The 14,445-nt window shown below is 41.3% G+C and overlaps 1 protein-coding gene across 1 annotated transcript in view; it reads left to right on the top strand.

Annotated features, from left to right (window-relative positions):
* The window catches only part of BPGM (bisphosphoglycerate mutase), a 28,845-nt gene extending 15,654 nt beyond the window's left edge, over positions 1–13,191 (top strand). The window contains exon 3 of the mRNA XM_062198151.1: positions 12,217–13,191. Within this exon, the coding sequence (XP_062054135.1) occupies positions 12,217–12,395 (179 nt within the window). The 3' untranslated portion in view covers positions 12,396–13,191. The remainder of the gene's footprint in view (positions 1–12,216) is intronic.
* The last annotated feature ends 1,254 nt before the right edge of the window (positions 13,192–14,445 follow it).

The raw sequence follows: 14,445 nt of genomic DNA, 5'->3' as shown, positions 1-14,445 counted from the left end.
CTAGAAATTTGTTTTAATTTTCTCCTGAGAAGAATCTCTTTTCTTGACCTATTCTTTCAAATGTTATCAGCTGAGTCAAGAGTATCCTGGGCAGGTAAACCATGAAAAGATAACTTAATACATGAAGTTATTGAGCCTGAAATTACTTCTAACATTGTGGTCTATGAATGGTGCTGTTAGCACAGCTACACAAGGCCTTTTATTGAGTGTGTACTATGGGCCAGGCACAGTTCTAGACATTTTACACTTTTTGTGCAGTGTAGGAGCTAGAACATAGTCCCAGTGACTAGAAAGATAGGATGTTCACTACTGTGTTTTACTGGGCTGGTTAATGCATCTAAGTCATATTTTTTAATTTTATTTCATCAGTCATTGATGCCTGAGCTGTTTTGCATAAAGAAACTGCTTTAAATAAAAAGAGAAAACTACTGAAACACCCACTATAGGTGAATCTTAGCTGCATTGTTCTAAGTGAAACAAAGTGGATTCAGAAAGCTGTGTATTACAGGATTCCATTTATGACTCTTGGGAAAAAGTAAAACGAGCAGCACAGAATGCATATCAGCAGGGGAAAGTTAGGTTGCAAAGAGAAATGAAGGAACTTTAGGGGATGATAGAACAGTTCTGTCTCCTGGTCTATACTGATATAGATACATAGATACATACAGATATATAGAACTATTCTGTATTGGTTACACTACTGTGTTCAGCTGTCAAAACTCAGAGCTGTGCACAAAAGAAGGCAAATTTTGGGGCCGGCGCCGTGGCTCACTTGGTTAATCCTTCACCTGCGGCGCCAGCATCCCATATGGACACTGGTTCTAGTCCCAGCTGCTCCTCTTCCAGTCTAGCTCTCTGCTGTGGCCCGGGAAGGCAGTGGAGGAGGGTCCAAGTGTTTGGACCCTGCACCTGCATGGGAGACCAGGAGGAAGCGCCTGGCTCCTGGCTTCGGATCGGTGCAGTTCTGGCCATAATGGCCATTTGGGGGGTGAACCAACAGAAGGAAGACCTTTCTCTCTGTCTCTCTCTCTCTCTCACTGTCTGTAACTCTACCTGTCAAATAAAAAAAAAAAAAGGCAAATTTTGCTGTCTATAAATTATCTCAGAAAAGACCTGCTTTTTGCAGCAAAGTCACCATTGCCCTAATTGGGAACTTGCCTGTTGTTCCGCAAAATAATAGATAACTTTGATTGTCAGTAGAGTTAAGTGAAGGTTGCAACATACACCTTTCTGTGCCTTTGAAAACTGACATGGAGGGCATTTGTTGAGCTTTCTGAAGTCTTAAGAAACTATCTGGTTCTGATTTCATTTAGCATCTAAGCCATGGTCAATCAGGGACCTTTTTTTTTTTTTTTTTTAAGTTTCTAAAAACATTTTTTACTTGAAAGAGTGATAGAGATTTTCTGTCTGCTGGATCACTCCCCAAATGCCCACAGTATCGTAGGCTGGGTCAGGTCGAAGCTAGGAGCCAGGAACTCCTTCTCTATCTCCCACGTAGGTGGCAGGGATCCAAGTGTTTGAGCCATTGTCTGCTGTCTCCCAGGGTGTGCGTTTGGAAGCAGAGGCGGAACTGGAAACCAGGCACTCTGTTATGAGATGTGGGCATCAAACGCAGCAGATAAACCCACTGTACCACAGTGCCCACCACAAGTGACCTTTCAGAGTCTCTTATCAGTAGTTATATATAAGCTGCTGACCATGAAGCCCTGTTACATCTTGCTAATGTCACTTAGAGGTTGCGAGCTCTTCTGGTAAAGGCTTTTCCATCTCAGAATTATCTGTTTATTTGTCACTAAATTGTAGTCTTAGTTGAGCTTCCACCTGCTTTTTTTTTTCTCAAAACCTTGTCCCCTAGGAGTGAGTCAACACAGTTGACATGCAAGTAGCTAGGTAGCGCTCTGTGTAAGGATTGTGAACTTAGGAACCACATAACAGCACCTTCTTGGCTGGTGAGGCCTCTGTCAACTTATTTATAGAGTATCTGCTTGTAAGTTGTGTGTGGTTTTCAGATTGCTTTACTGTTAATCTGATAGTTCTTAATGCTTTTAGAAGAAAAAAGGCAAAAGGACATGAAATACTATATAGTAAGAAAATTCCTCCTTAAAGGACTGCTTTACTGATTTTTGGAAACAAACAGTGCGTATACTTTGAGTCCAGCTTGAAGTGGGGTCCCCCTCTGAGCGATGGAAACACATTTTCCACAAAGCACCACCATGAAGACTGCTAACATAGTCTTGGTATCCAGAAATATCCTGTTCTACAGGGCTCCAGACAGGCCTGTGTTTCTCTCTGTGGTTGGCACAGTCACTTCCTGTTTGTTTCCTGCTGGCCCATAATGAAGGAAAAGCCAGGTACCAAACTGCAGCATTGGATATAGTCTGTGTCTTCCCAGAGGAAGTGGGTTGTTTAGTCTGGGTTCAAGCACAGGACTAGGCAGTTCCAAGTTTGGAATGAGAATGGCATGCAGGACGCTCACGAAGGAAAAACTTGAGTCCTGCTGCACACACAGCAAGGCAAAGAAATGGTGAGATAAAATTAGAGAATCTTGGAGGAAAGGTCAGCTGGGACTGGCGTGGGGACCAGGACTGGCAAGCTGGTCACCTTTGGCATTTTAATGTGATATTTTCAGAAGCAGCAAGTTCAGATCTCTTTTCTGTGAGGCAGACAGTTGCTTAGTGATTAAGTTTATTTTTATTATAAATATAATTGATTTACAGAAAACTTCATTTTTAAACATTATTGGCTATGTTGAACCATAAAGTTAAATGTGGAATTAATTCTTCTCTCTGCCTTATTCTAAATTAGAGGCTGTTATCCTACCATTATGCTGTTGCAAGTATGTGAGGATACTACAAAAAATTTTTGGCTAAATTTTTTAGATATCCATGAATATTAGGGTGATGTCTGTGCAATTTTATTATAATACATATTTTACATAAACTCTTTGAAGATCCCCTTGTAAGCCCTGGTTTGAATATTATGTTTTGGCACCAAAAAGCCTTATCTTTCAATTCCATTTCCATGAACTTTATTAAGTAGCCTTGTATTCAGATAATTCATTTTCAGTTGCTCCCCAGCCTGTCTTTTTTTTTTTTTAAAGTTGTACATTTATAGGATTCGATTCTTAATTAAAATAAAAGTAAATGGAGCATCTGTGAAATTCAGAATTTTCTTGTTTCAGTTCAAAATGACCATAGAAGAATAAAGAACTGTTACCTCAAATGAGAACACAGAGTTCAGAGCCCTTATCACTCTGGTCCATCATTAGAGTTTGAATTGTGCCTTCCTTGACTGGGAAGGGGGGGTAAATGAGTTGATTAGAGCTGTGTCTTCTTCTAACCCCAGAGAATTGGGGTTTCTTCTTGTCTGTAGCAAATTTTTTTCCTTTCTCTGAACATATCTTCTGTTTCCTACAGTTCCAAGATTTTATGCACACACTTTAGAGAAAACCAAAGACTGTATTGAAGATGTTTCATTTGGATTATATACTTTATTAACACTGTGTGTAAAGTATATTTTGTTTGGGGCTAGCAATCTTTAAATCCTCCTTTCTTATTTGTAAGGTTTTAAGGGGAAGGAACACAGTCTTTAATCAAAGCAGCAGTAGTGATTTTACTAAGTAGACTTAATTGAAAATCGCAGGGAAGTAGAACTCATTCAGTTCAGCTATTTTTGTTCAAGGCCCATTAAATCAAGTGCTATTCCAGTAGAGTTAGACATATAAGGTCCTTCCTTTTCTTAAGCTTATGTCTTCCTTTGATCTGTTGCTGAAATTTGGCAAGTATTGTATCTGTGACAGTCTTTGGATTGCTTTCAAATATAGGGTTTATACTTTAGAATTTTTTTTCCTAATTTATTTGAGAGAGAGAGAGAGAGAGAGAGAGAGCTCTCTGTTGGCTCACTTCCCGAATGCCCACAATGGCCAGGACTGGTCAGGCAGAAATTTGGAGCCGAGAACTCAACCCACATCTCCCCCATGGGTGCAGGGATGCAACAAGCCATCACTGCTGCCTCCCCAGATCCACATTAGCAGGAAGCTGGAGTCTTGAACAGAGGCAGACATTGAACATCGGCACTCTGATGTGAGCCATGCAATTCTGAACTGCCAATCCCCTACCCCTAGGATTTTTAATTAACATTTTATTCCTTGTATCATTTAGTTATATGTAAAAGGTAGATTTATACAGTAAATACAGTTGTAATATGTATATTTAGTAGGTCATATAACTAAATAGTTTCTGGATCCTAGAAGCTAACTCATGATAGTATTACTTACAATTGAGCAAACGTTTATTAAGGCACTAAGAGCCTGGGTGATCGTGAAATGAATACAACCGTTCTGACTCTCAAGGAACTTGTAATCCTAGTGGGAGAAATGAGCACTAGCACAGGCACTTCCAGTAGCAGACATACCCCAGTGCTGTGCTGGATATGCAGTGTACATAGTAGTTTGTTTCTAGTTCCTGTTCTTCCCCCAGAGGCCTGGGCGAGGAGGCTTATAGGTGCAGGTTTAACTTTTGGAAGTTAGTCCTGGGTACAGTGAAGTTCTTTTAAATGGTCTTGAATTACTCCCTTGGCTTACCCCTGAAATTTTTGATGATTTCTCAATTTTAATATCCCAGTCTTGTAAGTTAATTGCAATTAAGCTGAGTTCAGTTAACTCCCAGCTGTTCCTTCATGAAGACTCAAGAGTTAAAGACAGAGGTGGGTGTTTGTGCAGAGGTTAAGACCCCACTTGGGTCATGAGCATCCCAACTTGTAGAGTGCCCGGGTTCAATCCTAGCTGCACTTCTGATTCCAGCTTCCTGCTAATGCTTCTGGGAGGCAGCAGATGGTGACTCAAGTATTAGGGTCCCTAGGGAAGTCTAGATTGAGTGCCACGCTCCTGGCTTCAACCTGTCCTAGGTCAGGCTGTTGTGGGCATTTGGAGAGTGAACCAGCAGATAGAAGATATTTCAAGTAAATTTTTAAAAATTAAAAATAAAAAATATAATATTTGAAGTACAGAGGGACAAGTGATGAAGAGGGAAAACTTGGTGACATTCCTGAACATTATATAAGTATCTGTGTCAATTATCAAAGATGTGATATCTAGCTACTCATTTTAACTTTCATATGATATTTCAGTGAATGAATTTGTAATTGTCTATTACATAATAAAACACTAATTCAATTTGGTTTAATCCAGTGCAAATGGATTATTCTGGTCTGAGGAGCTCTACTTGTTTAACTTTCACAGGATGAAGAATGTAGCTTATGCCAAAATTGAATCATGAGTGATGGCTTCACTGTGGTTTTCCCAATTTGCTATTTTAAAATTTTAGTAGCTTGTCTCATTGATTATTAACTAGTCTAACTATTTTAAGAATTTTTAAGTAATTGGTCTGTTGTGAATGTCTTCAATAGTCATTAAAGTGGAATGTTAATTTTAATCTGTTTATTGGAAGCATTTCTATTTTTGTTGAGCTCTCCTTCCTTCATATGTGAAATATTATGGTTCTCATGGCTTTTATTTAGTTGGCTGTTCAATTAGATCCCACACAAAAGTGGATTGTTAGGCAGTGAGCTTAGAGTGATACTGTTAAACAGAGGACCTGTTGGATCTGTTAGTCCTGAGGCCTGGGCAAACAGTGCCCCAGATCCTCCCAGAGACCTAGAACTCATTTCTAAGATCATGAGCAGCAGCCCCTAAATCTGGCCCGTCGCGATCCCATTATTAGCAGTTTTAAAGGAGTCAGACCTGTCCATGCCCTTTCCTTGTCCAGTTAGTATCCACCATTCAGTGATGTTAGAACATACATAGAAACACTCTCCACCTCCTCACCCCTCCCTGTCTGGGGTGAAAACAACCACTCAGATGACCAGAGTGTAAGTCGCATGATTTGGGAATGACCAAAATCAGTTCCATTTTTAGTTACATTTTTATGGCCTTAATCTTGTGACTTGAGCAGGTTTATTTAACTTTTCTGGACGTGCTTAGTATTCCAACAGTGTAAGTGAGACATAATTCACATACTGTGCAGTTCACCAGTTAGGGTAATTCAGTGGCTCTTAGTGTATTTACGGAGTTGTTAATCTGTCACTGCAGTCAGTTTTAGAACATTTTCATGGGGTCCACGCTGAAGCACAGCAGGTTAACACCCTGGTCTGAAGCACTGGCATCCCATATGGGTACTGGTTCGAGACCCGGCTGCTCCACTTCCCATCCAGCTCTCTGCTATGGCCTGGGAAAGCAGTAGAAGATGGCCCAAGTCCTTGGGCCCCTGCACCCACGTGGGTGACCTGGAGGAGGCTCCTGGCTCCTGGCTTTGGATTGGCGAGGTTCCGGCCGTTGTGGCCAGTTGGGGAGTGACCCATCAGATGGAAGACCCCCCCCCCCACCGCCTCTCCTCTCTGTGTAACTGACTTCCAAATAAATAAATCTTTAAAATATTTTTTTTCATTACTCCACAAAGAAACCCTGTACCCCTTAGCTGTCACCACTATCCCTAGTCTCCCCAGTTTCATGCTCCCCTCACCCCAACCCTAGGCAACTCCTAATCTCCTTTATGTCACTATAGATTTGCCTATCTTGAAAATGTCATATAGTGGAATCATGTATTGGGTGCTGCTTTGTGACTGGTTTCTCAAGATTCATCCATGTCGTGGCATTCTATCAGCACCTCACTCCATTTTATTACCAAATAATAGTCCACTGTATGGATACACCACACTCAATTTATCCATTTATTAGTCGATGGCCATTTGGGTTGTGCCCAGATTTGGGTTGCTTATGATGCTGCCATGAAGGTTTATGTTTACTTTCTCTTCGGTATATACCTAGGAGTGGAATTGCTGGGTCGTTTAAGTCAGTGTGTTTAGCTACCTGTTAGATTGTTTTCCAAAAAGGCTGCAGCCTTTTACTGTCTTAATTTTACAATGTATCATGATGATAATTTTCCCACATTCACATTAACACTGGTTTATCATCTGACTTTTTGATGGGAACCATCCTAATCAGTTTGAAGTGGAATCTTATTGTGATTCTGAGTTGCATTTCCCTTTTGGCTAATGGTGTTGAGCATCTTTCATGTGCTTACTGACCAAATGTACAGCTTTCTTGGAAAACTGTTCAAATCTTTTTCCCATTTTAAAATTTTTATTAAAGTACAATAGTTTTTTTATATATTCTAGATACAAATCCTTATTAGATATGATTTTCAGTATTTTTCTTCCATTATCTGAGTTGCCTTTTCATGTTCTTAATAGTATCTTTTTTTCTTTTTTGAGATTTATTTATTTACTTGAAAGTCAGAATTGCATAGAAGAAGATACAGAGATCTTCTGTCTGCTGGTTCACTCCCCAGATGGCTTCAGTGACCAGAGCTGGGCCAGGCCGAAGTCAGGAATTTCTTCCGGGTCTCCCACGTAGGTGGCAGGGGCCTCAGGGCTTGGGCCATCTCCTGATGCTTTTCCCAGACTGTTAGCAAGGGGCTGGATTAGGAGTGCTGCAGCCGGCATCGCATGTGGCAGCTTTACCTACTGTGCCACGACACTGGCCCCTTGATGGTGTCTTTGGAAGTTCGCTTTTCATTTATATTTGCCCAGTTTGTTTTTTCCCCTTAACTGCTTGCACTTTTGGTGTCATATGTAAGAAATTGTCACCTAATTCAAGGTCATGAAGATTTTGCTCCTGTATTTTATTCATAGTTATATAGTTTTAGCTCTTGAACCTAACTCTTTGATCCAGCTTAGTTTATTTTTATGTATGGTACAAGATCAGAGTCCAGCATCATTTTTTTGCTTGGGCATATGTAGTGCTTTCAGCACCATTTGTTGAAAAGACTATTCTTTCTGCATTTAATTGTCCTTGCACACTTGTGGGAAATCAGTTGGTCAGAATTTTAAGAATATATTTTAGACTCAATTCAATTTCATCAATCCATGTGGCTATACTAATGTGAGTGCAAAACCATATGTAAATACCACACTACCTTGTTTATTGTAGCTTTGTAGTAAATTTTAAAGTCAGGAACTGTGAGTCCCTCAACTTGGTCCTTTTTGTTTGTTTTTGCAATATTGTTTTGGCTATTCAAGAACCTCGAATTTCCATAAGAGTTTTAAGGTAAGCTTGTCACTTTCTACAGAAATGTCAGTTCAGGTTTTGATAGGGATTGTGTTGCATCTGTATGTTAAGTTGGGGAATATTGCCATCTTTTTTTTTTTTTTTAATGTCCACTCCTAATCCTTTAACCCATGACTTTTGTTTGTTTGTTTGTTTGTTTGTTTGTTTTTATTTGACAGAGTTTTAGTGAGAGAGAGAGAAAGGTCTTCCTTCCATTGGTTCACTCCCCAAATGGCCTCCACAGCCGGTGCTGTGCCAATCTGAAGCCAGGAGCCAGGTGCTTCTTCCTGGTCTCCCATGCGGGTACAGGGGCCCAAACAACTGGGCCATCCTCTACTGCCTTCCTGGGCCACAGCAGAGAGCTGGACTGGAAGAGGAGCAATTGGGACCAGAACCCGGCGCCCATATGGGATGCCAGCACCGCAGGTGGAGGATTAACCAAGTGAGCCACGGTGCCAGCCCCTGGAATATTGCCATCTTAATAATATTAACTGTTCCAAACTGAGAACATGGGATGACTTCCCATATATTTTGGTCTTTAATTTGAACACTGTTTATGTAGTGTTCAGAGTATAAATTTTGTACTTCCTTGGTTAAATTTATCCTTAGTATTTTATTCTGTTTGATATTGTACATGTAGTTTAGTTAATCTCACTGTCATGTTGCTTAGTGTTACTGTGAAGAGTGTAATTGGTTTCTCTATATTGACCTCACGGGGCTGGCCTTGTGGCACAGTTGGCCAAGCTGCTGCACCCTTGCTGAACTAGTTTATTAGTTGTAGCAGCTCTTGATGGGATTGTGTCATCTGTAAATAAGACGGTTAGATGTCTTGCTTTCTAACGTATCAGATGCCTTTCCCTCCCACCCCCCTGCCATTTTCTTACCTAGTTGGCTGAGCTATGACTCCGGAACAGTGGTGAATAGAAGTAGAATGTTTGGTCATTTTAACAAAGTCCTGGGCCTTAGAACTTAAGTAAATATTAATAGCTGGTTGGCGCTGTAAAGGCACACAGTCTGTAAGTGGTAAATTTGAGGTGCAATAGGTATATACACCCACAGTTTCTGCTTTTCTTGGTAAACTTTGTTAAGCATGGTCGTGAAATAGTTATCTCCTAACAAATATTTTGCAGCGAAAATTTAGTTCAACTGGAGAAATAAATCCATCTTTCTCTGCAGTTCAGTGAGCAATGCTTAGAGTGTGGAGCAGATGAAGATGGTCCTGTACAGCAGCTGAATGTGAACAGGACAGAGTCCCCATGCTTGTCCTGCCTCTAAGGTGCCCCTGCCTTTCTTAGCCACTGAACATAGAGGAACTTTGCTGTTTTAAGAGACTTTCCTCTGTTTTTATAGCTAATTAAAGACAAACTATTGGCCAACGCCACACATTACCTTCCCCAGAGAACTGTGCATTTAGAAGGGTTCTTGACTACTGGTTAGCTGAGTGACTTAGTCTTCAGGTCCTCCATAGATTCCCCTGGATTTGCAATTGAGAGTTTGGGTTCTGAAGTCTCAGTGGGCAACCGGCTCTGAACCCATGCTATTGAATTCGCCATCCTGCTCTCTCCAAGGGATACGTGTGGCAGCTGCTGCGTAGCCGGCTGCCCTGTCTGACCTGCTGGAGGGGAGGCCTCTCCTTGCTAAATAGCTGGGTGTCTGGGCTGAATTTATCTCTTGTGGTCAGCTTTAGTTTGTGGTGATAATCCTGGGTAAAGGTGCAGTGCGGAGGGTAGAAGCTTGGCAGGGCAGAGGAGCTTCCCTCTAACTCTCCTACCTAGAAGGGATTTCCTGATAGGGAAACAAGAAACCCCTCCTGCGCTGCTTCATTGCCTTGCATTCAATAGCCTTTCCTGATGCTGGTAGGAGAGTGTGTGATTCTTTGTTTTCTCCTCCTTCCTTGTCATCATCGTCTTCTGCCTCTTGTTGTTGTTGTTGTTGTTTCCTTTAACTTGATGGGGGGAGTGAGTCCTGGAAGAGTTTACTTGCCTAAAATTATTGAGTTAATGGATTGAGCAGGGGCTGGTAGAGAAAGTGATGGGGCAGTGCACTCGGAAGAGACAGTTTTCCTACTTAGTGAGCTTTCCGTTGTTTCATAGCTGTTTGACTATGGATAGTTGACGCGTAAAAGTTAATAGGAAGCTTTTCTAGGCCTAGACATGAAATTCTAATAAAGAGCCACCCCTGTGGTAAGAATCTAGTGCAGTGTTTCTGCTAACCTGTGGCTAATTAAGATGACAAAGTGCATTGATAACTAACTGGTAATAACTGATTGTGCCACCATCAAGTAAAGATAAACCCTTGGACTCTCCTTAAAACTTGCTCACTGAGGGCCTTTCTTTTAATATGGTAGGGAAGCAAATGTTAGAATGTGGAAGTCGACGTAATTATAAAGGGATGTTTTTAAAGCTGATCATTTGAATACCTTGAGTTACCTTGAGTTTGCTCTCTACATCTCTTTTCTCGTAGCTTCTCCTTGCCCATTTTGAACCCAGAGAAACTTGAACAGCATTACATTATTCAGTAGGTAGAGACACTTGGGTTTAACTTGGCTGTGCCAGAACTTGTTACACGAAGAAAATAATAGCTCATTTCCTCATGGATATGCAGTGATGATTGAATTAGTTAATACAGGGGCCAACACTGTGGCTCAGTGGGTTTAAAGCAATGGCCTGCAACACTGGTATCCCATGTGTGTGCTGGTTCGAGTCCCAGCTGTTCCACTTCCACTCTAGCTCCCTACTAATATGCCTGGGAGGGCAGCACAGGATGGCCCAAATTTTTGGGCCCCTGCACCCACATAGGAAACCCAAAAGAAGCTCCTGGCTCCTGGATTCGACCTGGCCCAGCCCTGGTCATTGCAGCCATTTGGGGAGTGGAAAAGCGAATGGAGGACTTCCCCCTCTCCCTGCCTCTCTGTAACGCTGCCTTTCAAATAAATAAATCATTTTTTAAAAAAGAGTGCTCAGAAGAATACCTGCCATGTAATATGTACTCAGGGCATGTATGTTAAAAATAGCCATAATAGGGCCAGCATTGTGGCATAGCAGGTAAAGCCACCGCCTGCAGTGCTGGCATCCCATATGGGTGCCAGTTCAAATCCTAGCTGCTCCACTTCCAATCCAGCTTCCTGCTAATGTGCCTGGGAGGGCAGCAGAAGGTGGTCCAAGTCCTTGGGCCCCTGCACCCACAAGGGAGACCCAGAAGAAGCCCCAGGTTCCTGACTTCGGATCAGCCCAGCTCTAGCTGTTTCAGCCATTTGGGAAGTAAACCAGTGGATGGAAGACCTCTCTCTCTTTGCCTCTGCCTCTCTGCAACTCTGCCTTTCAAATAAATAAATACATCTTTAACAAAAATAACCCTAATAATAGAAATATTATTTCTACTATTGCAATTACTATAACTCCAAGTCTTCTGATCATAGTTGAATTACCTGTAGTCTGATTGTATTTTTTAAAAGATTAGAAGTGACTTGTCCATTGTACATAGCCCTCTACTAGCATTTGGAGTTAAAAGGGACAATAGGCATGCTGCAAAATCCTTTCCTGATTCTTCTAGACTGTGCTTCAGAAAGCATTGGTGGAGACATTCCTGCTTGACTGGGTTCAGTCAAGGGCATCCCAAGCTCACTTAGTGTTGGAAAACCAACCATATTCTAATGCAGACCTGGATTCAGAGATGAGAGAGAGAAACCTTAATTTTAGGACCTACACAGGGACTACAAATATAAGGAAAACACGGGGAATGCTCTTGGTGCATTTCCCTCTTTTTGATATGAAATGAATCCTGTGGAAACCAGTAACAAAAACGTGGGCAAGGAGAGTATAATTTTCATTGCTTTCAGATTTAGATAGGAAACAACCAGGAGCAGGTTGTCCCAAGAAGTATCTGTTGTTCTAAAGTTTAGCATTTGATGCTAAACTGGTATATTTTTTCTTTTTTAATTTCTGGAGAGTTTTTGGCTTTCAGAAATTAGCTGCAATCCCTCAGAATGTTTGGCTTTGTTTCCAGGCACACATTTAATATGGAATAAAGTAAACATGTAGTTAAGCAATAATTAAGCAGAGCTTCCTGCTGGGTTGTCTTTAATACCTTGTCCCTTCCTCCCCAATCGACAGGTATCTCAGACGAAGACATTATCAACATAACTCTGCCAACCGGAGTCCCCATTCTCCTGGAACTGGATGAAAACCTGCGTGCTGTTGGGCCCCACCAGTTCCTGGGGGACCAAGAGGCAATCCAAGCAGCCATTAAGAAAGTTGATGATCAAGGAAAAGTGAAGCGAGCTGAAAAATAAAGTCTTTGCCAAATGCTGACTAGGAGTAGATGCAAAAGGAGTAGCATGCAGTGTGTCTGGGTGCTGACCTCTTTGTTTTTTTTTTTTTTCCCCCTAATTTTTTAGAGTTTTTTTTTTTTTTTTCCTCCAGAGCTAACCCTGGATTGTTTGTATAGATATCTAGATAACTTGGCCCAGATAAGGCTTTATGATGTCCAAGTGCTTATGTCATAGGCCTTATGAACTGGCTTTCTTGCTAGCCCTGTTTGAATTAGTCACCAAGCTAGAAACTAGTGGAGTTTAATTAAGGTTGTACATTTTTGAAACAGGATGATAGCAAGTGGAGATGAAGTTTAAGGTATTCATCAATCAGTAGATCACTGAGTCACAATTGACAGACACTATTTCAGTAAGAAGTTTACTTTTCTATTTAATAAGACCTTTGAAAATAGTGATACCAGATATTAGTAAGAAATATTAATACACTGTAGATAAGTATTTATTACTAGTCTTTTCCTCTAGGAAAAGAGATGCTTTGATAGTTAAGACCAGAGGCCCAATAAGTGGGAAAGTCACAGAGAGGTTCCTTTACGAGAGCCAGCCATCACCACCACAATGACACCAACAAGGTCCTTAACTTGTCTCTGATCCAGAGACACCCTTTGTTTGCCACTCAGTAGACTTCCTCTCTGACCCCTAGAATGAATAGAAGATAGGCAGCACCTGTGGCTGTTGGAGTCTTTGTTTTTGGTTTTTGAACTTTAATTTTTGGGCACTTAAAACTGGTTTAAAAATAAAGTTCTGTGACTGAAAATTACACCCCCAAAGTGTCTGCTTGTGTTTGATAAATTGTAGGTCAGCCTCTGAACTAGTCTTTGACTCATGCCACCCTGTACCACTCAAACAACTGATGTATTTCAACACTGACACACCTGATGTCCTGTAAATCAAAGGTTGGGGTTGAGGAAGGCAAGCATGATGCTTGTATTCACATGAACAGGGGAAATGGTGTAGGGGACTTGTCACATACACTGGTTAACAGCTGAGGGCCAAAGACTGTGTAGTACAGAGCAGTCAGGGCAGGCCAGGAACAGACTGATTGCTAATCAAGCTTCAGGATCTTCTGGTTCACATTTTGCTTTTCAATGCTGTGGGAATGTAAGAAATTACTTTAAACAAAACAGTTTCCTCTATTTCAAAGCAGGCCACTTGTATTTCGTTGATAAAGTCATGTGAAACATTTACAGCATGCAGGCATTTGGCTTAGCAGTTAGGATGCCTGTATGTACTGGGCATGGTGTGTGGCTTCACTCCCAACTCCAGCTTCCTGTTAAGTGCGGACCCTGGAGGCAGACGACTCCAGTAATTGAGTTCTGGCCACCTGTTGGGGATACTGGAGTCAGGTTCCTGGCTCTTGGGTTCAGCTGCAGCCAAGGACTGTTGTGGGCATTTGGGGAGTGAACCAGTGGTTGGGAATCACACTCTAGCTAGGTAGTCATCTCAGAAAGGAAGGGAGGGAAGGAGAGAGGGAGGAAGGAAGAGAAAATGAATTTAAAAATTTGAAGCTCTAGTAGCTTTTGCAGATACTTAACATTTTTTCATAGTTTTACATTGGTGGATTCATTTATTTTATAGTAAAACTGGCATTTGAAGTTAACGAAAGCCTTGGCTACATCTTGGTATCCATTTGCTCCTTAATTCAGGACTCCTTGAGGTTGGCCAGAGAAGATGGCTGAAGAGAGATGAATGTGGTTTGCTCATAGCTGGTCACATCTGTGATTCATGAGGATGTGGGATGTGTTACCTTATTGTCTTATAGATACACTGCTGGTGTATCTGTGTTCCTTCAGTTTAGAGTTCTTGAGTAGCCAAATACTACTCTAGGAATCAGATCATGGTCAAGATGGCAACCACCACATCTTCCTAGAATTCTGAATTTATGAGTAGGATACAACATGGATCATTAAAAAAAAAAAAAAAAAACACAAAACTATTTATTTGAAAGAGTTACACAGAGAAAGAAGGAGAGGCAGAGAGAGAGAGAGAGGTCTTCCATCTACTGTTTCACTCC

This window comes from Lepus europaeus, chromosome 1 (assembly GCF_033115175.1).
Source record: "Lepus europaeus isolate LE1 chromosome 1, mLepTim1.pri, whole genome shotgun sequence".
Lineage (NCBI taxonomy): Eukaryota > Metazoa > Chordata > Mammalia > Lagomorpha > Leporidae > Lepus > Lepus europaeus.
Note: the sequence above shows the minus strand (reverse complement) of the source record. Positions and strands in the feature narration are given on the sequence as shown.